This window comes from Pinus tabuliformis, chromosome J (assembly GCF_031772625.1).
Source record: "Pinus tabuliformis cultivar Carrire ecotype Pingquan chromosome J, CPIR1, whole genome shotgun sequence".
NCBI classification, from domain to species: Eukaryota; Viridiplantae; Streptophyta; class Pinopsida; order Pinales; family Pinaceae; genus Pinus; species Pinus tabuliformis.
In genome coordinates, this window is record NC_142295.1 from 1,614,822,160 (window position 1) to 1,614,846,746 (window position 24,587).

Genomic DNA, 24,587 nt, shown 5'->3' on the forward strand with positions numbered 1-24,587 from the left:
CATATATCCATATTTATTATTTCCAGGTATGTAAAATAAAAAAGAATACCTTCCTTTTATTTGTTTTCCAAGATTAGTATATACTATAAATTGAGTGTCTACCTCTTCTTATCCTCTTTTGAATTTCCACATTTGTTTTGTGTGGTAGGTCCAAAACATGAAAATTTAATTTGAGCTCTACAAAATGGCAAAGCCATTGGACCAAATGTGGGAATATGGTGAGCCATGTGAGGATGATAATAGAGTAAAGCTGAGGTGCAAGCTCTGTGGAATGGAAATGTTTGGCAGAATCACTCGCTTGAAATACCACCTTGCCAAAATCTCGGAGCATGATGTGCATATTTGCCCTAGAGCTATCCCAAACATTATCCTTATTGCAAAGAACTCAATTCATGATACTACTAGAAAGAGAGATTAGAGGGAGGAACTAAGGAATTTCATGGGAACCACAAGCTATTCAGATTATTGATTTAGACCTATAGTATCTAGAATCTAGATGCCTCATGATGATCATCTCATGGGATATATTTATTTTTGCTTTAATGTGATTTTGTATTAAGTTTTAACCATTATCTTGTTAGGATTCGGAGCTTATCATTGAGGAGTCAAGACAAAATGAAAAATATCATATTTCAAACTTCAGTATCTAGTATCTACATCTTATACATTTTATATTGTAGTTTTATTTTCATATTTGTGTGACAATGTGTTTGTTTAATGTTGATGTTGCTTTAAAAGAATAAAAAATTGAAAGAAATGATTATTTTGGTATTTGTTTCAAGTTTCCCGATAGTTTCCAATATTTTCCCCGATATTGTCGATAATTTAAATTTTGGACCGCCGATGATAAATTGCTAATAATAATAAATGTAACATTGCTAATAGATTATTCTCGATACTCGCTATAAACAACACTTCATTCATCTCCATGATACCTCCTAAGTTCATTTGAAAAATGCCATTTCTGGGCTCCTTGATCATGTTGGTAAAAATGTCTCGAGATCCCATCATGTGACGAGATGCTCCACTGTCCACAAACCAAACACCTTTCGTGACGGTTCTAGAAAGGCATGACACTAGGGCAAAGTTCTTCCTGAACGTTTTAGCTAAGGCAACCACTGCATAGATGGTAGTCTTCCTATTTGGATAGTGACTGGAAAAATGCCTAAACTTGTGACATGCAAAGCACTTGACTTTGCTCATGTCCTTTTCCTTTTTACCCTGTGAAGGTCCACCTCCACTCTAGTTTTGCTTGGCATTCCCTTTGCCCCTTTTAGCTTGTGTCGCAAGAGCAAGCTCCTCTTTCTCCCCACCACTCCTTTGCTGTCCTCTGGTTAATGAATTCTTCCAGAACTCCTTCAGGAAGCTATAGCCTAGCTAGGATCCCATCCACAACGGTGGCCCAATGCTTGGCACATCCTTTTAGAGTTACTTTCACAATTTCTAAATCATTCACAACCTCCCCAATAGAGCTTGTTGAATCCTTGTGAGGTAAGATGTTACAGTCTCTGATTTGTTCATCTTGATGCTTTTTAATTTTTCTCGCAACTCCATATTCCTATTTTTGTTTGTGCTCCAATAAAGACTGGTTAGGGCTACCCACATCTGACGTGTTGTGTCCTTCCCTGATATGTGAGGAATTATGTGATCCCTCACACCATCCAAAATTATACCCATCGCTTTCACATCCTTCTGATTGTGCTCGGTTGCTTGGTTTGGATTTGAAGGAACCTAGATATTTGTGTTCACAAAATTCCACAAACCATTCATTTTTAAAACTATGATGATCAACTCCTTCTAGGGGCTGAAGTTAACAACCGCGTCCAACCTGTCTTCATATCGCAAACTACTCAGTGATGCTATCTCCCAAATTGACTTGGTGACTTGGCCACAAAACCCCAACACTGCAAAATTAAAAGTATTTCTGTTGCTGTAAAAAGAAGAAATTTGCTATTGCAAACCCTGGTGATCTCGAATCTCTCTTTCAAAGTTTTCTAGAGCTTTGATACCATGTTAAATCTCCTAATACCAAACCAGATTTATTTTCTCGCAACACTTATTTATTCCTAACAATTTATTTTATTATCCAAATAAATTTTGAATTGTTGAAAATAAAATCATTGGTGTTTTAACTTCCAGAAATATATATACCTGTGTTGCAAACATCTCAATTTTATTGCGAAAAAATCGCGAAATCATGATTTATTGGCTTAGTCAATGTTCGCTGACTTTTACCGATATTTTGCTAGTATCTTAATTTTGCCATTTTTTACCGATATTTTCATGATTCTTACGATTTTTTGGTTTTTCAGACCCTTGCTGATTTGATCTCGATGCTGATGTTTGCAACTTTGATATATTTAGATGAAATAAAAAACAGAGAGATCAATCACACATTACAACAGATAAACACCCACAACAATTCTCTTTCCTTAATTATTCTCAAGAAAATAAGGGTTTCAACCCACTGGGAAATTAAAACGAAATACGCATTGACTGGAACCTACAACTCCACCATTGGAAGAAGTTGGCCCTAGGAATTTTGCCCCACTGGAAATCAGCCTTTGAAGAAATTCGGCCTGGAGAATTCAACCCGCATATTCACCAACAACTCAACCTTGTGCCTTCCCCTTGAACAACCTCTGCACTTCAGGAAATTCTCCCTTGGCAAATAAACCTCCTCCTCACTTCAACAATTTGTCATTGAACTGGACAACAATTTGGCCTCCTAGAAACGCTCTTGAATCCACTTGCACTCTTCTTCCTCTGCGCTATGGTCTAATTGAGCCACTAACTCTAGAGAAAAATCGCTTTCTTCACTTGTGTCTTCACCTCTCCCTTAGGCTTATTTTTAATCTCCATCAAGCCCAAATCCCTAACCCTAATCTCGCTTCTAGAAGATCTAGGAGATCAATTCTAAATCACTTAAATAATTTCATAATTTATCCTAAAAAATTGACTTAATAGTCCACAATAATTAATTGACTTTAATTGTTGTACTTTCCTAAGTTAGACTTAGGAAAGAAGATATAAATCACTTATTCCAACAAGCAAGCACCTAAAGAGGCAATAAATCATCTTTGAAATGCTAAGACACCAAACCTATGTAGTGTTGATTTTTTCTACAAGATGTGTAGTAGAAACCAATTCTCTGATCTGATAATTACTACCTAACGATAAACAATTTATGTCATGCCACTGATATCATTGAGCAATTATACACAGAAAATCTCTACAATTAATGCAGCGGAAACAATAATGATCATATAAAGACAACCATGCACAATAGAGACAATAATTTTACCCCGGGAAACTCAACCTTGGGAGAAAAATGGTGAACCGAAGAACTTTTCTTTTAGGAGAAATTATTCTTTAGCAAGGTTTATAAATCCAATTTGTCTAGAAATCTGTCCCAATGTCCAAGTCAAAATACCAGTGAAATCTGGTCAAACTCAACAACAAAATAGCACTGGTCAAAACCAGTCAACTCTGGTCAAACTTTGCTCTGGTCAAATTCGCTAGTCAATGTATGCAGTCAATGCCCTGCAGCTATGCAGTCAACACCCTGTGGCCCTGCATTCAATGCCCTATGGTCAACTGCATTCGACGCTCTGCAGCCAGCAGCGGTCAAAGCCTTGTGGCTAGTTGCGGCCCAGTCAAACTCGGTCTGCTCTTGTCAAAACGGGTCAAAACAGAGATCAATTCTAAATCACTTAAATAATTTCATTATTTATCCTTAAAAATTGACTTAATAGTCCACAATAATTAATTGACTTTAATTATTGTACTTTTCCTAATTTAGACTTGGGAAAGAAGATATAAATCACTTACTCCACCAAGCAAGCACCTAAAGAGGCAATATATCATCTTCCACATGCTAAGACACCAAGCCTATTTAGAAGACCTTCAAAGCTACCACAAGCTTTAACAATGCATGACTTAGACTGGGAGTATAGATTCTTAGCTAAAAGTATAAAAATAGGTCAAGGTAGAGGCCTTTGACACAGTTGAGTAGTTTAGCGGGTTGACCAATTAAGAGCAAGAGAGAGTGCAGGCAGTCAGGAAAGAGGCGTTTTTGGGTGGCACATGGATCTGTATAGTTATATGGATAGGATTGTATGGATCTATGCAGTAGTAAAGACAGAGGCTGGTTAGTCTATATAGTTGGCTGCACAACCATACAGCAGGGAATACTTCTGAGGCAGTCATTCCACTCAAGTTCAGGGTGATTTTGGCAACTCTGCAGTGTTGTTTTTTGGGCAGTGTGTGGAGGTTTCTTTGTAAGTTTTTCGAAGGAATGAAAAGCTGATTTTTGAAGGAGTAATTACCTGTATTTGTGTGAAATTGATTTTATGCTTATGCTATTTAATTTCCACTGATTGTGTGATTAATCCTATGGTCTGAAATTTATTTCTGCATTATTTAAATTCAACAATTAACTATTTGGTTGATCAAGATCATAAGGACTTCAGTCACCTAGGCTTGAAGATTTTTCACATCGTTGAAATTTATTTGTGAAGTTATTATTGGAATTTTCAATTAATGTATTTTATATTGTTAGATCAAGTATTTAGGGTGTTGAAAGTTGAAATCTCTCTCTCTTATCCAGTGAAGTTGGTTTTGAACAGTTGCAAGCTGATTGTTGGTAATTCAAAACCTTAGCAATCTTCAATCAGAGAAATTATATTATTATATAGGTTCTGGCCATGTATGTTTTCATTATGATCTGATTTTATATCTAATGGAGCCAGCAAATGCTCTGTGCTGCATACTTTTCTCAAAGAACATGTTTTGGTTTGCCAGGGTCTTTATTTTGAACTGTTGGCAACTAAAAGCACTGTTTTCAAAAATATGTAAATTATAGCAACACTGCAGTTTTATTTGGTCTGATGGAAAAACTGAGTTTGCTCTTCATGTTTGCAGCTACTGAAAATGATTGATGATGGACAAGCGATAGACATCCAAGAACTCTCCAACAAAGCTTTCTTGAAACTTCTTAAGAAGTTGTTTAAATCGTTAAAGCTTAAAAGGACAGGAAGAGGACTTTATCTGCTGCCTAGAGGAGGTTGCCCTTGTCTGGAAGCTGTAGGTTCTGTCATTGAGTGTGATACTAGTGTTGCAATTGAAAGTCAATCTGACCATCAAAGAGAGTATCAAGAAGATGAACAATCTGATCTTCAAGGAAGGGAAGCCAAATATAACGATGAAATACCTGATCATGATGCCAATCATGTTGAAGTATCTGAGCGGAAAGCTGATTCACCATCCTCTACCAAACGCAGGTTCAATTTCTGATTACATGACAAGCAGTTGGAATGTCTTACCAATTTTAGTTGTTTTAGCGAATATCGTTATGGTTTCCAGTGTATCTTATGTTATGTATAGTCATTATATTTTCTCATATGTGAGAGAGGATAGCCTATAGTTTTATATTGTTGGATGTGTAAATACCATACTTGCCCTTATTTTATCATGGTAGCTGCTAACATAGCAGTACATGACACCTCACTTTGACATATTGGTTCCTGTGAAAGCAAACATCTATTTTCTCATGACTTATTTTGTGACAGAGTTTCATCGAGTTTCTTCCACAACCAATGTAATGTACATATAATATTGGAGATATAAAGATCTTGCATCTACTACTAACTATACAAATAGAAATATTAATCAAAAGTCAACAAGATCCATTGGAGGAACTTCAACTTACATTATCAACTTTATTTCGTGTTGGTGTAATCAATGCTCCAATATGTATTTATTATAATCTTGACTTAGTGGACATTGTGTCTTTGTTGAAACTTGAAAGACACTAGTCTATCATTAATGTGGCGGTTGGATAAGGTAAGATAATTTTATCAATGTCCAGCATGTCCAGTGAGTGATCTAAGGTTGTTAAATTATGTTAAATTATGGTATGTTCTATGCTTAGAGCAATTTACTTAATGCGGCGGTTGGATAAGGTAAGATAATTTTATCAATGTCCAGCATGTCCAGTGAGTGATGTAAGGTTGTTAAATTATGGTATGTTCTATGCTTAGAGCAATTTACTTCAATTTCTTCTTATTAGCCCAGTGTCAATTCACAGTTTGGCAATCACATTAACATAAAGTAAAATGCTGATAGAACATAAATAAATCGACAGAAGACAAGCCAAGACAAGAGACACAAGATGTGGTGGCTAGCCAGGGACAAACCCCAATGCGGGGAAACCCTTTGATCAATTCTTCTATATTCTTCAATAATTCAGCAGAGAGAGAGAGATAGTACAATATCACAAATCTGTGATTTTATATCAGCAGTAATACAACAGCAACCAGCAAAGTCAAAGCTAGTCAAAACAGCTCCAATTTGACCTCAAGTCAACCTAGGAGAACTCGGCCTCCAACAGCAATAGTAAGCAGCCCAAAACAGTCCACAAAATGTGGTCAAACAGCAGTCAATGCACTGCAGCCCTGCAGTCAGCCGTAACCAGTCAACGCTGGTCAAATCTGTGGTCAAACAGGCCAGTGTTTGCCTACCCAGCAATGCGGCTAGCCTAGGAGAGGCTGCCCAACCCAAAAACGCAGTCAAAGCTTCCACTATGCTGGTCAATGCATGCATAAAACAGATCTGCGTCCTTCACGTTCAGCCCTAAGTCAACGCTGTCCTAAATATAATCTGCGTCCTCCTTCTTGAGCCACACGTGCGAGAGAGAGATTCTTCTAATGCGTAGGAGAGAGAGAAGATGTGTGGTGAGATGAATGGAATAATGCCACAAGGTCTCCTCCATTTATATGAATTGTGGAGGACAAGTTGGGGGTGTGCCACACACTTTAGCTTGCTGGCCGACCTGGACAAATTGTCAAGAAATACAAATAAATTCCTATCTCCATGAATACATGTCGGAATCGGGTGATCGTTAGATCAATCCTGCACCTCTCGGCGAGAGGAATCCAAGAAAAATATCAATTGTCATAAATAAGATGACCCACATGAGGTTTGGCCCTAGTTGCCAATTTTAACACTCCCTCTCAACTAGGGAGAACTCCATCTGCTAATCCATCTGTCTGTCGGCACTATCTCTGCCATCAAATGCACTGCTCGGCTCTGCTGAACTATGAAGAAGAAGAAATGATCGAGGATGTATCATACCATCCTCTACTACCCGAAGTTAGTCCCAGATAAAAGAGAGTGCTCAATAGCGTTCTTATTGACTCGAAGTCAGTCCCAGAGAGTGCGTCATACCAATCTTACTGATCCCAGATCAGTTCCAAAAGGGAGTGAGTTATATCACTCTTACTGACCCGAAGTCAGTTCCAACTGATCCCGGATTAATGTCATCCTAGCATAGGCAGTATGGTAGATACATGATGCGTCCATCAATACTACTATGGTCCCTATCCTCATTTCCCTACTCTTTGGCCAAATGAGAGGTACTTCCCATGAGTCCCAGACGACATGGGTAGGATGCCGCGGCAGGAGAAGGATGAACCACTCATCCTGCCTACAAGTCGCCACGGGGTATCATAGGGGAAGGCTGAACCATTCACCCTGTACACAGCGTACCACTAGGGGAGGGTGAGTCGCCCCATGGTCCCTCGTCGCTCCAAGAAGCACCCCAAGCCCCTCGGAGCTCCCAGAGCTCAATGTATGCATCATACAGGACCCTCATAAGAGGGTCTCTCAACGACTTCTAGTCGTTCTCGGAAAGTCAAGAATTTGACCTTTCCTAGGGGCTTCGTCAGAATATCGGCGACCTGCTCATCTGTACCGATATGATGGAGGCTTATTGCTCCTCGTTGTACCATATCCCAGATAAAGTGTTACTTGATATCGATGTGCTTGGAGCGATCATGAAATACGGGATTCTTGGATAAACGAATCCCACTTTGGTTGTCGCAAAGGATCACGGTAGTATCCAATGTATGTCTAGGAGGCCATACTCACAACAATGTACTCAGCCTCAGCGGTGCTCAAAGCCACCGACTTCTGCTTCCTGCTCATCCAGGAGATCGAGGAAGAACCCAAAGAGAAACAACACCTGGAAATGCTCTTTCGGTCCACCACACTGCCTGCCCAATCAGCGTCGGAATATCCATGTAGCCTCACATCTCCGATAGTGTATCTCAACACATAAGTGATTGTGCCCCGAAGATATCTCAGAAGATTCTTGGCACCAATCCAATGTGAGTGATGAGGCTCAACCATATATTGGCTCAACGTGTTGATTGCAAAACATATATCCAGACGGGATTTCACGAAGAACATTAATGCTCCTATGAGTTGACGATGCTCAGTAGCATTTCCCAAAGCAAGTCTGACAGCACTACTGCATAACTTTTTGAAGTTAAGCTCCATCGGGGTAGTCACGAGCTTGCAGTCCACCATACCGAATCTCTCCAATATCTTCACCACGTATTTTCCTTGAGATAGGAAAATCTCCCCTAGCTTCTACCAGACTTCCAGCCCTAGGAAATAGTGCATCAGTCCTAGGTCCTTCATCTCAAATTCGGAAGCCAACTCCCTCTTACATTTGTGAATGAGAGGGTCTGCACTTGTCAGAAAGAGGTCGTCAACATACAACACCAGTATGAGAGGTTTATCATCCTCAACCTTAAAGTAAATGTTTAGATTGACTTCATTCCTAGTGAATCCCAGTGTCATCAAGTAGCTATCAATTATCTCATACCAAGCTCGGGGTGCTTGCTTCAACCCATAAAGGGCTTTTTTCAACCTGCATACATGAGATTCCCAATTATGAATCTCAAACTCCTCGGGTTGTTCCACATAGACTTCCTCTGTAATCGAACCATGCAAGAACGCGGTCTTGACATCCATCTGATGTAGGTTCCGTCCTTGCGAAGTAGCAAGGGCTATGATCGAGCGGATGGTGGTGTATCGGGCAACAAGTGCAAATATCTCATCATAATCTATACCTTCCTTTTGAGAGAAGCCACGAGCGACAAAGCAAGCCTTATACTTTTCAGCACTCCCATCAGCTCCATGCTTTATTTTGTAAAGCCACTTCGAGGTGACCACTATTTTGTCCTGAGGTTTGGGGACCACATCCCAGACATCGTTCTTCATGATGGACTCATATTCCTCATTCATAGCATCCTTCCATACTTGATGCTTCACGACTTCTTTGAACAATGAAGGCTCATTTTGAATAATGGTGCTCATAATGGTCAAGTGTCCCTGATACCTGGTTGACTTCTTACTTTTACGGAAAGTCCCTCTGGGTGCAATATGTTCTTCGGCATCATCAAGTGCCCCCCTAAGCCATGAGGGCCTCTTCCTAGAAGAGGAAGGCTCTTGCGAACGGGGATCCATAGGTTCTTCCACATTGGGCATTGTCTCATCTTCCTTTTCATTTGGCTTCTCGGTGTCAACTTCTTTATCTTTTTCAGAATAGGAAGATTGTCAACCTTGCTAAGAGCCATCTCTTCGTCAAAGGTGACATCATGACTTATCTCGACTCCCTTTGACTAGCCACATAGATTCTATAGCCCTTAGAAGCTTCGCTATAGCCCACGAAGATTCCCTTCTTTCTAGATGCACCCAATTTGTTTCTTTTCTCTTTCGGCACATGAAAATATATAGGACTTCCAAAAATTCTAAAATGAGAGACATCAGGTTTCTTACCAGTGAACATCTCTTCGGGAGTCTTGGAATCCAATGCTTGATGAGGGCATCGATTTTGAACATATACGGCGATATTCGCAGCTTCGGCCCATAGAAACTTCGGAAGCCTTTGATCATGGAGCATGGAACGAACAACGTCCAAAATTGTACGGTTCTTCCTTTCCGCCACACCATTCTGCTCAGGAGTGTATGGTGTTGTGGTCTCCCTCTTAATGCCAACTTCCTTGCAAAATTCATGGAACTCATTGGATTCATACTCAGTCCCATTATCAGTCCTTAAGATCTTGATCCTCTTCTCGGTTTGATTCTTGATCAAGGCTTTGAAGTGACGGAACCAGGAGAACACTTCATCCTTTTTTTCAAGAAGTATATCCAAGTCTTGCGAGAATAATCATCTGTAAAAGTGAGATAATATAAATATCCTCCCAAAGAGTTCACAGGTATCATACCAGATATGTCGGAGTGAACCAACTGGGAAATGTCGGAGGTCTTGCTATGGCTTGAGGGGAATGGTCCCTTTTTGAGTTTTCCTTTGGCACACCCTGGACATACACCTTCTTGCTCTACTTTAAACTCGGGCATCCCGGTCACCATCTGTGTCACATCGTGTAGAGCCTTATAATGAAGGCGGGCAAACCTCTGGTGCGATAGTTCAGAGTGAAGAGTTGTGTTGCAAGACATGACTCCCAACAGACTTCCTCCAACTTGATATAAAGAGTCAACTCGAAATCCAAGAGTGAAAGCATCTTTAAAATTCCTTTTCCACACACGTACCTTGCCATTGATGAAGGCCACCTTGTAGCCTTTGTCTTCCATTGCCGAAATGGACATCCAGGTTCTTCTTGAGATCAAGTACATATAGGACTTCTTGCAAATGAATTGTGTTACCCTGATTTAATTGAAGAGTATCATTCCCTACACCCTTTACAGGATAGGTGGAATTGTCGCCTAGAATAATATCCAAGTTTGTCTCTTTCTCTATCAGATTAGAGAGAGCTTCCTTGTAACCAGTGAAGTGCCTAGAGGCACCACTATCAATAAGCCAATTACCCAACAAGTCCGGAGGAGAGGTAGTGGAGAGGGCCGATATCAGATAATATTCATCTTGCTTATTGTTAACAAAATTTGATTCATGCCTGGAGTTCCTTGCTTTCTTGGAGGGTTGATCACTTCTTCAAGTGAGGCTCCAAGTGTAGTGAATAGTCAGTTCCCTGTCAATAATGACTTCTCCAATCGATAGGAGATCATTCTTGATCTCGGTGATCCTTAAGAAGTAGGATTGAATATCCTCGTCTTTGCCCTTCTTAATATCTTTCAGCGTATTTTTGAGGAACAAAACTTGATTTGCGTCACTAACTTTAAACAAGATTACCAGTCTATCGTAGATCTCCTTGGAGGTGTTCAACTCGGAAACATAGGCCACCAGGCGCTTGGGAATAGAGTCTCGGATGATCTTCTTCGCTTTGACTTCACCCTTACTGTACTTGTTCCTTGTAGCATCCGGTGCATTTGATGGAGGCTCTGTAATTCTGCCTCTCACATAGTCCAACACTTCTTGCTCTTCCAATGTCAGATCAAGAGACATCTTCCATCCGTGATAGTCAGACTTCTCACAGAGCTTGTCTTTGGCGGGGAAGTGTGATGAGGGACCCATGAAGTCTTTTGACTTTCACTAATAGTCGTCGGTGATTGCTCTTGCTCTTGCTCTTGCTTGGTCTTTGTCTTCACCTCAACTCTGATACCATGTTAAATTATGGTATGTTCTATGCTCAGAGCAATTTACTTCAATTTCTTCCTATTAGCCCAATGTCAATTCACAGTTTAGCAATCACATTAACATAGAGTAAAATCCTGATAGAACATAAATAAATTGGCAGAAGACAAGCCAAGACAAGAGACACAAGATGTGGTGGCTAGCCAAGGACAAACCCTAATGCGGGGAAACCCTTTGATCAATTCTTCTATATTCTTCAATAATTCAGCACAGAGAGAGAGAGAGATAGTACAATATCACAAATCTGTGCTTTTATATCAGCAGTAATACAACGGCAACCAGAAAAGTCAAAGCTAGTCAAAACGACTCCAATTTGACCTCAAGTCAACCTAGGAGAACTGTTAATTTTAGGTATGTTCTATGCTAGAGCAATTTATTTAAATTTTCACAGTTAGCAATCACATCAGCATTACGATAAACTGCAGATAGAACATAAATATAATATGCAGAAGACAAGCCAAGACAAGAGGACACAAGATATGGCGCGAGCCAGGGACAAACCCCACAATGTGTGGGGAAACCCTTTGATCAAATCTTCTTTTATCTTCAAAGTTCAGCAGAGAAAGAGAGAGAGAGAGAGAGTACAATTACAACAGAAGTCAACACTTTGACTTATCTAGATCTAGCATAGATCATTCGTATAGCGATGAGATCAGTTGAAGACATTCTGCTTCAACTGATTCTCAAGGTGACTCCTTCACCTATCATTCTGTTGTATCTTGTCCATGTGCTGCACCTCATCATATTGCAACATCATACCATGTTCCTGAGCTGCACCATGCTGCCTTACTGCTGAGTTATACGCTGTACATAACTTGCTGCTGTCCATGCTATACCATGCTGCTGCTGTCCACGATTCTTCATGTTTGCAGCTGTCCCTATGTGTCACCAGGGTTGCATTTGTCCCACTTGCAGCTGTCCTTCATGCTGCACCTTCACTGAGTCTCACAGAACTGCTGTACTATGCATCACAACGTTCATCCTAAGATACCAAGGTTGCTTGCTATCGTGCTATGGCCTGCGGCCTAGCACTTAGCAATGCCAATGTGACTGTTTTGAGTTAGGATTGCTGCAATAGTCCTAACGGATTGACCCGCTGCCTACCACAGTTAGCTGTCATCTACAGCTCACCCAAAACAGATTTCCTTACCTTGATTTCTGTCCAGACTCCAAACAACCTTGATTAGGCTCCTGTAGATTCTAGGCCTAACAGCCCTACGCACAGCTCCTACGCAGCCTCCTTTCCCACGCAGTAGTAGCCTCTCTCTGCAGCTCAAATAGAAGTGCCCTAACTGTCTTTAATCCAGCATCTCGGTGCTCTTGAATTGCCTTCAAGATAGGCCTGCGAGGAGCCTCCTTAATCAGCCTAATCTCCAGCTCCTTGTTGCTTTGAGACAGCCCGGTTCTTGGGTCTGTTTGCACCCTCAAACAGCCCTCAAACCAACCTGCATTCCCACAGTAACTCGGTCTCTAATTAGGCCCTCCATGCTGTCCTCACGCTGTCTCTTTTGCTGCGGCTAGGGAATAATATGTTTGCCCAATCCTTGCTGTGACCGTGACCGCATTTTAGGGCAGCGTTAGAGCTGTGTTCATGACTGCGTTTAAGTGTCTCTTCTTGCTGCATATAAGACAGATTATTAGGGCATCAAGTCAACTGTTTATTGGAACTCCTTTGTGCAGAGAATAGGAGCCTTCCCTTGACCTGCGGCTAGGGCACATCTGACCTGCGGCTAGGGTAGCGTACAACAGCTAGGGCAACGTACAGCAATTAGGGCATCATACAAGGCCAGCGTATTCTTCTTAGTGTCCCTCCTTCTCCAAAAACCCAAGACGTGGAGAGGAGGAGATCACATGAAGAATGTGTTGTATTAATGACTCCAAATCCTCATCTATTTATACTAAAACGCAGAGATTGAATAGACACGTCGGCTGGGCTTCTAGAGCCTACATAAGAGCTGGTCGGCTTGATAATAATTACATAAACAAAATAAATTCATATCTCCATAAATACTTATCGGAATCGGATGATCTTTGGATCAATCCTACACCTCTCGACGAGAGGGATCCAATAAAAATATCAGCTGCCATAAATAAGCTGACCCACATGGAGTTTGGCCCTAGTTGCCAATTTAACACTCCCTCTCAACTAGGGAGAACTCCATCCGCTGATCCATATGTACGACTGTACTATTTCTGTCATTAGTGCCTTGCACTACTCTGCCTAGCTCTGCTGGCTCTGCCCAGCTCAGCTCTGCTCAGCGCTACTGGCTCTGCTCTGCTCAGCTCAGCTCTGCTAGCTTTGCTTTGCTGGCTCTGCTCATCTCCGCTGAACTATGAAGAAGAAGAATTGATCGAGAATGAGTAAAATCATTCTCCACTGACCTGAAGTCAGTCTCAGAGTGCATACCACTAGTCCTAGACCAGTTTCAACTGACCCGAAGTCAGCTTCATAGTAAGTACCACTCCTACCACTGGTCCCAGACCAGTATCGTAGTCTCAGAGAGTGTACCACTGGTCCCAGACCAGTCTCAACCAACCCGAAGTCAGCGTCATAGTATGTACCACTCTCACTGGTCCCAGACCAGTACTGCACTGACACGAAGTCAGTCTCGGAGTATGTACCACTGGTCCCAGACCAGTCTCAGCCGACCCGAAGTCAGCGTCATAGCATGTACAACTCCTACCACTGGTCCCAGACCAGTATCATTGATCCCAGATCAATGGAGGACATCCTAGCGTAGGGAGTACAGTAGATACAACGATGCGTCCATCGGTATTACTATGGTCCCTAACTTCATTTCCCTGCTCATTGATCAGATGAGAGGTACTTCCCATGAGTCCCAGACTGCATGGGTAGGAAGCCTCGACAGGAGAACTTAATCAATCCTGTCCTCACAGGAGAACACATCAATCCTGCTACAATCGCCATGGAGAACACATCAATCCAGGCTGCCATGGAGAACACATCAATCCAGGCCTCACAGGAGAACACATCAATCCTGCTACAATCGCCATGGAGAACACATCAATCCAGGCCTCACAGGAGAACACATCAATCCTGCTACAATCGCCATGGAGAACACATCAATCCAGGCCTCACAGGAGAACTAATCATCCTGCTACACAAGAGAGCGAATCATCTTGTCCCACAAGAGAGCGAATCATCTTGTTTCAGTGCGCACCACCAGGGGAGGGTGAGTCACCCTGTGGTCGTATGTTGCTCCAATAGAACTGCAAGCCCCCCAAAGCTCCTAGAGCTCAATGTATGCAACATGCAGGACCCTTTTACAAAGGTCTCTCAACGACTCCAAGTCGTTCGGGAAAATAACAAATTTGATCTTTCCTCAGGGCTCTGTCCTGTACATCATCTCAGTGTGATGAAGCCTCCTTGATCATCGACTTACCATATCCCAGATAAGGCAGTAATTGATGTCTATCTGCTGGAGCAATTTTCAAATACGGGATTCCTCAATAATCGAATCCCATCTCTGGTTGTCACAGAGAATCACAGTGGTATTCATCATGTGTACAAACAGCTCACTGAAGAGCTTCAGCAACCAAACTGCCTCACAGAAGGCCATACTATCAGTAATGTATTCTGCCTTGGTGGTGCTCAGAGTCACCGATTTCTGCTTCCTGCTCATCCAGGATATCGAGGCAGATTCCAAAGAGAAACAGCACTGAGAAGTGCTCTAGTGATCCTCCATACTGCCTGTCCACTCATCATTCGAATAATCATGTGGTTTCATATTTCCGGCAATGTATCTCAATTCATGAGAGATTGTGCCCTGAAGATATCTTAGAAGATTCTTGGCACCAATCTAGTGAGGCTCAACCAAATATGAGCTCACCATGCTAACTGCAACACAGATGTCTGGACGGAGGTTCTCCAAGAACATCAATGCGAATGAGTTTATGAAACTCAGAGGCATTTCCCAAATCTGGTCCGACATCATTACCATATAACTTCTGAAAGTTAAGATCCTCGAGGCAGTCACAAGCTTGCAGCTTATCTTCTCACATTCAGAATCCAACTCCCTCTGTCTCCTATAAATGAGAGGGTCTGCACCTGTCAGACATAGGTGCCGGTACGAGAGGTTTATCATCCACAACCTTCGAGTAATGGTTTGGATCGGTTTCACTCCTAGTGAATCTCAGCTGCATTAGACAGCTATCAATCCTCTCATACTATGCCCGAGGTGTTTTCCTTCAAGCCATAGAGGGATTTCTTCCACCTGTATACATGAGATACCTTGATCATGATTCTCAAACTCCTCGGGTTGTTCCAAACCTGTGAACCAGCTGCATGAGGGGAATGGTCCCCTTATAATATTTTCCTTCGGTACATTTCAGACATGTACCTTCATGCTTCTTTTTGAATTCAGGCATCGTAGTCACCATCTGACTCACAGACCTCCGGTGCTGAGTCAATGGACATGGTCCCAAGTGGACTTTCTGCAACTTGATACAACCCTGAACTCAAAAACATCTTTCAAACACGTACCTTTCCATCGATAAGTGCCACCCTGCAACCTTTGACTTCCATTCCAAGATGGACATCAGGTTCGATCAGGTACATAAAAGAGATTTTGGGGTTCCTTGCTTTCGTGGAAGAGTCGACCATTTCCTTGATGACCTGCATTACTAGTGATTCTTTTGATCATTGAAGATGTCCCAGGAATGATTGTTATCTTCATCAAGAGATGTGTCTCTGCCATTCGGACACTCCTTCGCATAACGACCGAACTTATTTCAACAAGGCATCTGCCTTTCCTTCCACCCTTAGATCCGAACTTCCCAATGAAGTGATCTTAAGATGGACCATCAGAATCTTCCGCTGCGCCATTCTGATAACATTCTCTGCTTTGACTTCACCCTAGGTGAATTATGAGGAACCCATTGATCCTTCTGTCTTGTCCCAACTGTCTTCGGTGATTGCTCTTTCACTCTTGCTTGGGCATTGTCTTCACCTCAGCTCTGATACCATGTTAATTTTAGGTATGTTCTATGCTAGAGCAATTTATTTAAATTTTCACAGTTAGCAATCACATCAGCATTACGATAAACTGCAGATAGAACATAAATATAATATGCAGAAGACAAGCCAAGACAAGAGGACACAAGATATGGCGCGAGCCAGGGACAAACCCCACAATGTGTGGGGAAACCCTTTGATCAAATCTTCTTTTATCTTCAAAGTTCAGCAGAGAAAGAGAGAGAGAGAGAGAGTACAATTACAACAGAAGTCAACACTTTGACTTATCTAGATCTAGCATAGATCATTCGTATAGCGATGAGATCAGTTGAAGACATTCTGCTTCAACTGATTCTCAAGGTGACTCCTTCACCTATCATTCTGTTGTATCTTGTCCATGTGCTGCACCTCATCATATTGCAACATCATACCATGTTCCTGAGCTGCACCATGCTGCCTTACTGCTGAGTTATACGCTGTACATAACTTGCTGCTGTCCATGCTATACCATGCTGCTGCTGTCCACGATTCTTCATGTTTGCAGCTGTCCCTATGTGTCACCAGGGTTGCATTTGTCCCACTTGCAGCTGTCCTTCATGCTGCACCTTCACTGAGTCTCACAGAACTGCTGTACTATGCATCACAACGTTCATCCTAAGATACCAAGGTTGCTTGCTATCGTGCTATGGCCTGCGGCCTAGCACTTAGCAATGCCAATGTGACTGTTTTGAGTTAGGATTGCTGCAATAGTCCTAACGGATTGACCCGCTGCCTACCACAGTTAGCTGTCATCTACAGCTCACCCAAAACAGATTTCCTTACCTTGATTTCTGTCCAGACTCCAAACAACCTTGATTAGGCTCCTGTAGATTCTAGGCCTAACAGCCCTACGCACAGCTCCTACGCAGCCTCCTTTCCCACGCAGTAGTAGCCTCTCTCTGCAGCTCAAATAGAAGTGCCCTAACTGTCTTTAATCCAGCATCTCGGTGCTCTTGAATTGCCTTCAAGATAGGCCTGCGAGGAGCCTCCTTAATCAGCCTAATCTCCAGCTCCTTGTTGCTTTGAGACAGCCCGGTTCTTGGGTCTGTTTGCACCCTCAAACAGCCCTCAAACCAACCTGCATTCCCACAGTAACTCGGTCTCTAATTAGGCCCTCCATGCTGTCCTCACGCTGTCTCTTTTGCTGCGGCTAGGGAATAATATGTTTGCCCAATCCTTGCTGTGACCGTGACCGCATTTTAGGGCAGCGTTAGAGCTGTGTTCATGACTGCGTTTAAGTGTCTCTTCTTGCTGCATATAAGACAGATTATTAGGGCATCAAGTCAACTGTTTATTGGAACTCCTTTGTGCAGAGAATAGGAGCCTTCCCTTGACCTGCGGCTAGGGCACATCTGACCTGCGGCTAGGGTAGCGTACAACAGCTAGGGCAACGTACAGCAATTAGGGCATCATACAAGGCCAGCGTATTCTTCTTAGTGTCCCTCCTTCTCCAAAAACCCAAGACGTGGAGAGGAGGAGATCACATGAAGAATGTGTTGTATTAATGACTCCAAATCCTCATCTATTTATACTAAAACGCAGAGATTGAATAGACACGTCGGCTGGGCTTCTAGAGCCTACATAAGAGTTGGTCGGCTTGATAATAATTACATAAACAAAATAAATTCATATCTCCATAAATACTTATCGGAATCGGATGATCTTTGGATCAATCCTACACCTCTCGACGAGAGGGATCCAATAAAAATATCAGCTGCCATAAATAAGCTGACCCACATGGAGTTTGGCCCTAGTTGCCAATTTAACAAGAACTCGGCCACCAACAGCAATAGTAAGCAGCCCAAAACAGTCCACAAAATGTGGTCAAACAGTAGTCAACGCATTGCAGCCCTGCGGTCAGCCGTAACAAGTCAACGCTGGTCAAATCCATGGTCAAACAGGCCAGCGTTTGGCTACCCAGCAATGCGGCTAGCCTAGGAGAGACTGCCCACCCAAAAACACAGTCAAAGCTTCCACTACGCTGGTCAACGCATGCATAGAACAGATCTGCGTCCTTCACGTTCAGCCCTAAGTCAGTGCTGCCCTAAACTTGATCTGCGTCCTCCTTCTTCAGCCACACGTGTGAGAGAGAGACTCTTCTAATATTGAGACCCTTCACCTGGGATTTATTAATTTATATTGGTCATTCACTCACTCCTAATGCCTTACTGCATTTCGATGTGTTTAACAGTTAACCATATTAAAAGTCCTTGCAATCATTCTTGCTGCAAAGTATCCTGATCCAGTGGTTTAGTGTCTTGTGTACTCCTTTAATGCATGCTCCCTGTTTCAATATCCGACAAGTCTTGCTTTCACCTGCATTTCATGAAAGCAAATGTACTTGATAATCAAGCTTATGTGCTTCTTATATTTCTAGATGAATTGTAACCACTAGATTGCATGGACCAGTGTTGATAATATCGATATTGGGAAAATATCGGCGAGTGTCCAAAAAATATCTTATCGGCAATATCGGCAAAATATCGGCAAATATCGACAAGCATAAAAAATGCTTAATATATTCATTTTTTAAAGATTTTTAAACATATAAAGCAATAACAACATGAAATAAACACATTGGCACATAAATATGAAGAAAACACTGATATATATGATGTCAAATAGAAACGATACATCAAAGGCGATACCAAATCCTGCTGATCCCTGATAACTGTCCATTCAAGGACTCAAATGTGGAGAACCAATACAAAATAACATCACATATATAAAAGTATCTCATCATCATGAGTTATATGTAGCATAACAAATAAAACTAGCAGCTATCTATCTGAAATCACTGTCCTCTCCCCCTTTTACGGGAAAACATGATGGTTGTTTGCCAGGCCTGCCCCTAGTAGTAGGAGGCCCTGACGCTGCCTCTGCACCTAATGTCAAATAATGAGTGCTAGGTATGGGGCTATGCTCTCCTATATCTATAGCAGATGGTGTTGATGTTGATGCTCCCGCAGTGTCCTCCTCCTCCTCCTCCTCCTCTGAGTATTGCTGCTCCTCTGACTCCGAGTCCTCCTCTTGCTGCCCCCGCTCTAATGGATCATCTGCCACTGGCTCTAACCATGAAGGTGACTCCTCCAAGAGGGGCTCCTCAGACTCCACCCTCCACAGAGACAATACATCAATATTGTTTAAGCTAAGTCACATGACACGAGGACACGAGACACGGAGGACACGTAAATACGAGTATTCAATACGAAACGCAACGACCTGGAAACAAGACACGGGGGACACGTTTTATATATATATATATATATACCGAAATATAGTTTTTTTATCCATATTAAATTGCAGGTTGCAGTTTATCTAATCAAATTAAAATATAATTACTTCTCAAAGTTCATAGTTCACTTTAAAAAAATAAATAGAATCAAAATTTACTATTTAGAAATTAGAATGTGATATGCTTGGTCTTGATTCTTGAATATTCAATGTTCATTGTTCATGTACAACTTACAAGCACATAAGAAAATAACTAAAGTCTAATCCTATTGATTTCCTCTACCCCTCTTGCGAGAAAATGCCACAGCTTTCCCTTTGCCTCTATATGTAGATGCTGGTGTTGGTGGAGTTGGCAGTGGAGTTTGCTATGCTCTAGAAGCTGAAGAACTAGAAGTAGGAGCTATAGGAGGTAGACCACGTCCTCTACTGGTGGCAGGGGTAGCCCGAGCAGGTGGTGTCACCTGGAAACATTACAATCTCCCAATCCTGAAATCCTAAAAAACTGATAAGTCTGCTGCATTTTGAATGAAATCTAAAATTCTACTTTCTCCATATGAAATCCAATGAGGCCAGAACCACTCTCAAACATCCTGAGTCATTTCATGGTAATGTTAAAAATCTAAGTAAAATGATGAAAATGAAGATTAAGGAGAATGTCACTTTTACTTTAAGAATTTAACATTACCATGAATAGCATATCAATACTAGGGCCTAGAACGCTCAAACCCTCCTTGGCAGCAACCACATAGCTCTCCCCTTCCTTCTCCAGCAATCAGAAATGAAAATGATATGAAAAAAAACCAAAATCAGATTTTTATAAGCCATGCAGAAATATTTTACAGTCACCGGGCGATATTTTCGATCGTTGCGCGATATTTTCCGAAATATCGGCGATATTTCGGAAATCGCGCGATATTTTCAAAAGCCGAAAATATCGCGATATTTTGTCGGCGATATATCGGCTCGCCGAAAATATCGCGATATTTCCGAATATCGCCGATATCTCTGCGATATTATCAACACTGGCATGGACTACCCAATCAGCTGTGGGTGATTCCTACCTCCTGTATTGTTTTCAGCTCATGTCTTTTGAAAGAGTTGGTTCATCAAGTTCCCTTCTGAAACTAATTCCCCCACCCCCTCAATGGTACCAAAATGCTGGATGTTATACTTTCTCTGTTAGGACTCTTACAGGAATCTTCAATCCACGCACTGAGTTGAGAATGCCATTTAGTTTCCAGTGCCTGACCAGCATTTAGAAAGAAATGTTACGTTTTCTAGTGTTTGTATAGAACATCTCAGCAGTACTTGCACGTATATGCATTGCCAGTTCGTTCTCTGCTCCTTGATCGTAGGGTATATGTCTTATTTAGCATAGATTAGATCTGCTTTTATCAGCTTTTATAAGAGTGCCCTTTGTGCACCCACTTTGTATTCCACACTGCTGTTCTTAGCGGTCCCATTGACCTATTTGTGGTCATTTAATGGATATTAATAAAATCATCTTACCTTATAAAGGATTGCTAAAGAGCTTTTGAATGCCCTTTTGCTGTTTGTCAAACTTGAATTATCTTACTGAATTCCCCTTTTTTGGAATGTGAAAGCATGGTCTGTTTAGTGTAGGGCTTCTAGGAAATTGTAACATAACAGAAGGAAGCATTCATGCCAAGTTAAGAACTATTTTTATATGAAAATGTCATTGTTACTTGTATAATGTTTCTCATGGATATAGTCCAACTTTTGTGCTTTGTGAAATTCCTTGCAGAGTAATTGGCCCAGCCATGCCCTCTGCAGAGATGTTGGAAGCTGCTGCTAAACTGACGGAGGCAGAAGCTGCCTTAAGGTTTGTTTTTCTGCCTTTTTAGTGGTCTTTGTATGCTGATATCATTTCTTGTAATTGAAGATCTTCAATTTATTAGAAAAAGTGGAGTTGCTAGACCTTATATCGTTGTCCTCAATATGACATTGAACTTAGAAGAAACAACATGCTAATTGAATATTCTAGAGAACTGTCAGGGATGCTGAGAAGGAATTAGAGAATGATGTGCTGATAGGACCCCCACCACCAGCTGCTGTGGTTGAAGCAGAATCAGCAAATGATGCAGAGCGCTTTGAAGAGGTAGAGTTAGGGTTTCTGTTAATTGCCAAATGATAACAATGAATAACATCGGGTGACTGAATTACTATATTTCTAAGCCCTTGTCTTGTCCAAAATGCTTGGAAGATATATGGTTAGGATTGCTGCTTGCCACATCATATTACAACTAACATGGTTTTTGGTGTATAAATTATAAGATTTGAAATCCTTTGCGTTGTTCATATGTGTTAATCGAGAGAAAGTTAGGAGATGAACTTGTTAGTATATATGTGACTAGAATTTCACATCTTTTCTTGTAAGGCCTCCTTCTCAAGGGGTCGTGAGTTTGTATAAATAATTACTTCATCAAGAAATTAAAAAGGGACATTTTTACTGCAACTACTATTGTTTCTTTTCTTTCATTTTTAATTTTAACAGCAATGCAATTAAATGATTTTACAGTGACAATTAACAATAATCTTGACAATGACAATTAATAAAAAATACCTGTTTACTGTGGTTCAGTTGCGGTGCTCCTGCTGGGACCACTTGACTGAACATGCCACTGCCAACTAGGAAAGTCTATCCGACTTCCTAGCCCAGGAAACCGCCACAGGCTCCCTAGCCCTCCTAGCCCAAGTTCAACTGTAGTCGTAGTGTGTTTAAGTTCTCAATCCAACACCCTCCCAACTACAAGCTCCACAGTCAACGTCCAAGTTCTCCCTATCCCAGTTTCCTCCCTTCTCTTGGATCTCCCTCTCCCACCTCTTCGTTCATGACCAAAACCAAAAAGAATCACCCAATCTCCCAACTGTCCCTCGCACTTATGCCTGCGCCCCCACCCAAAATAAATGCCACCCATTCCCAAATTTCAGAAACTCTCCTCCCCATGCTTCCCCTCAAGCTCCTCCCACTTTTCTCTTATCCTCGAAACTATATGAGGGATCCACCATGTCAGGGTCTCAAATGGACAAATAAGAAAATAATAATAACAATAAAATATTAATTTTTTAGTATAATATCCCTCTTGGAAAGATCACCCTTGGGATGCAATCATGAGTTAGGGTTTTCAATAAACACATGAAAGATTTGTATTTTAGAACAGTATTGCCGTACTCAATCTATGAACAATGGTGATCTTTATTGAATGCACAAGTAGTATAGTAAAGAACTCAAGCCATAGCTGATTCCACAAGAAACCACTATAAAGTGGGGCTGATTCAACAAGCAAATAACAGACTTACAATGGTGAACAGTCTGCTAATAGGGATATCAATTCAAACATTGTTTCTAGGCTTACAAAATATAGCCATCCCCTTGTTCCCACAAAATCACATTAGCAGACCTCCTTGCTACCTTGCACCCTTATTCACCTTTGTTGCCTCCTAATCATGGCCCTTTAGGCCACTCGCTGCCTCAGGAAGATAACTTCTTTGTCTTCAGCTACCTCAGGAAGAGATATATGAACCTTTCGCTGCCTCAGCAAATAGTTTCAGCTCTTCGCTGCCTCAAAAAGGTAGACTCTAGCCCTTTTCTGCTTCAGAGAGATAGTCTCCAGCCCTTCGCTGCCTCAGAAAGGTAGATACCAGCCCCTCATTGCCTCGAATAGATAATTCTCCAGCCAAAATTCAGTCATGTAGCAAAGAAAAGTAGAAAGATCGGCTAGGGTGGAATCTTTCACCATCTAAACCAATAAAAAACGGGGTCTTAAAACCCTCCGAGAGCCTCAGCCCGAAATCAAATGGAATAACAATCCATGATGATCATAATGACTCTTCTCCCTTATATAGTTTCTCTTTGGGGCTTTCCCTCCTAAATTCAAATTTGAATGACTTGCAAGTAAAAATTGGTTAATTAAATAGTTATTAGGCAAAGGGCATGATCAAAGATCATGCACATTCACCAAGAGGCACCCAACGTAGTATAAAGCCAGGGGCCTCCCACAAATTGTAATCATCTTCTATATGTTTTAATAGTAATAAATATGGATTTGCTGAATAGCTGAATTAATTGTGCCATCTGGTATAGGAGCAGTTCGCTCCCGGGACGTTGTTGCTGTTGTTCCATCGGGTACCATTGTTGCACCTGTTCGACACTGCTCCTGTCACGTTCCTATTGCCTCCACATCTCCCATTGCCTCCCTGCGTCCACCCTGCCGTTCTCTGTTCTTCGTCCACTGTTCTCTATTGTCATCCCCCTTCTCTCTATTCCATCTTAGCCTCCGTCGTCCGCACCAGCAACCCTGCACCTTCGTGTGTTCCGCACCAACAGCCCCGCTTCAGTCTTAACCATTGTTCTCCGCCAGTCATCAACCCGACCCGCACCCGGTTACCATCCCTGTTCCCCCGTTCCACCATACTCACCATTTTGGTCCTGTCGCCCAAGTCCAGTCGTTCATGTCTACCCTGCGTCTGTTCCTTCCTCCGCTGTCCCTCGTCTTCCCTCCCCGCTGCCATTCCTCTTGACAGCCCTGCTAACGCCAAACCATCCGTCCACGTTCTGCGCATCACATCGACCCACGTCCTGCGACATCGCATCGACCTTTTTTTTTTCTTTTTCCACTGCTGAATAGTTCATATTGTAATTTATATATTTATATTTTTTTCCCAAGAAAAAGGCGCAATTTTCATTAATAATAAGAAAATTACATATTGTATCTTCAGCATGTGTGAAATGCAAATATCACCAGTAAATGGACAAACCATTCAGACCAGTACAGTGTCATATAGTTCAATATTTACAATAAAAAGCATAATATTTACATATATATGTAAAAGCATAACTATCCAATAAGTGCATAGAGATAGAACAAAAAGCAAAAATGACGAATGATCTATGTAGATCATTCCGATATAATCCCA

General features: G+C 41.6%; 1 protein-coding gene across 1 annotated transcript in view; it reads left to right on the forward strand.

Moving 5' to 3' along the window:
• Positions 1–24,587, forward strand: part of LOC149233668 (uncharacterized) — a 241,748-nt gene that overhangs the window by 32,208 nt on the left and 184,953 nt on the right. Inside the window, exons 3-5 of the mRNA XM_089382253.1 lie at positions 4,924–5,282; positions 21,415–21,492; positions 21,666–21,768. Coding sequence (XP_089238379.1) covers positions 4,924–5,282; positions 21,415–21,492; positions 21,666–21,768 — 540 coding nt within the window. The remainder of the gene's footprint in view (positions 1–4,923; positions 5,283–21,414; positions 21,493–21,665; positions 21,769–24,587) is intronic.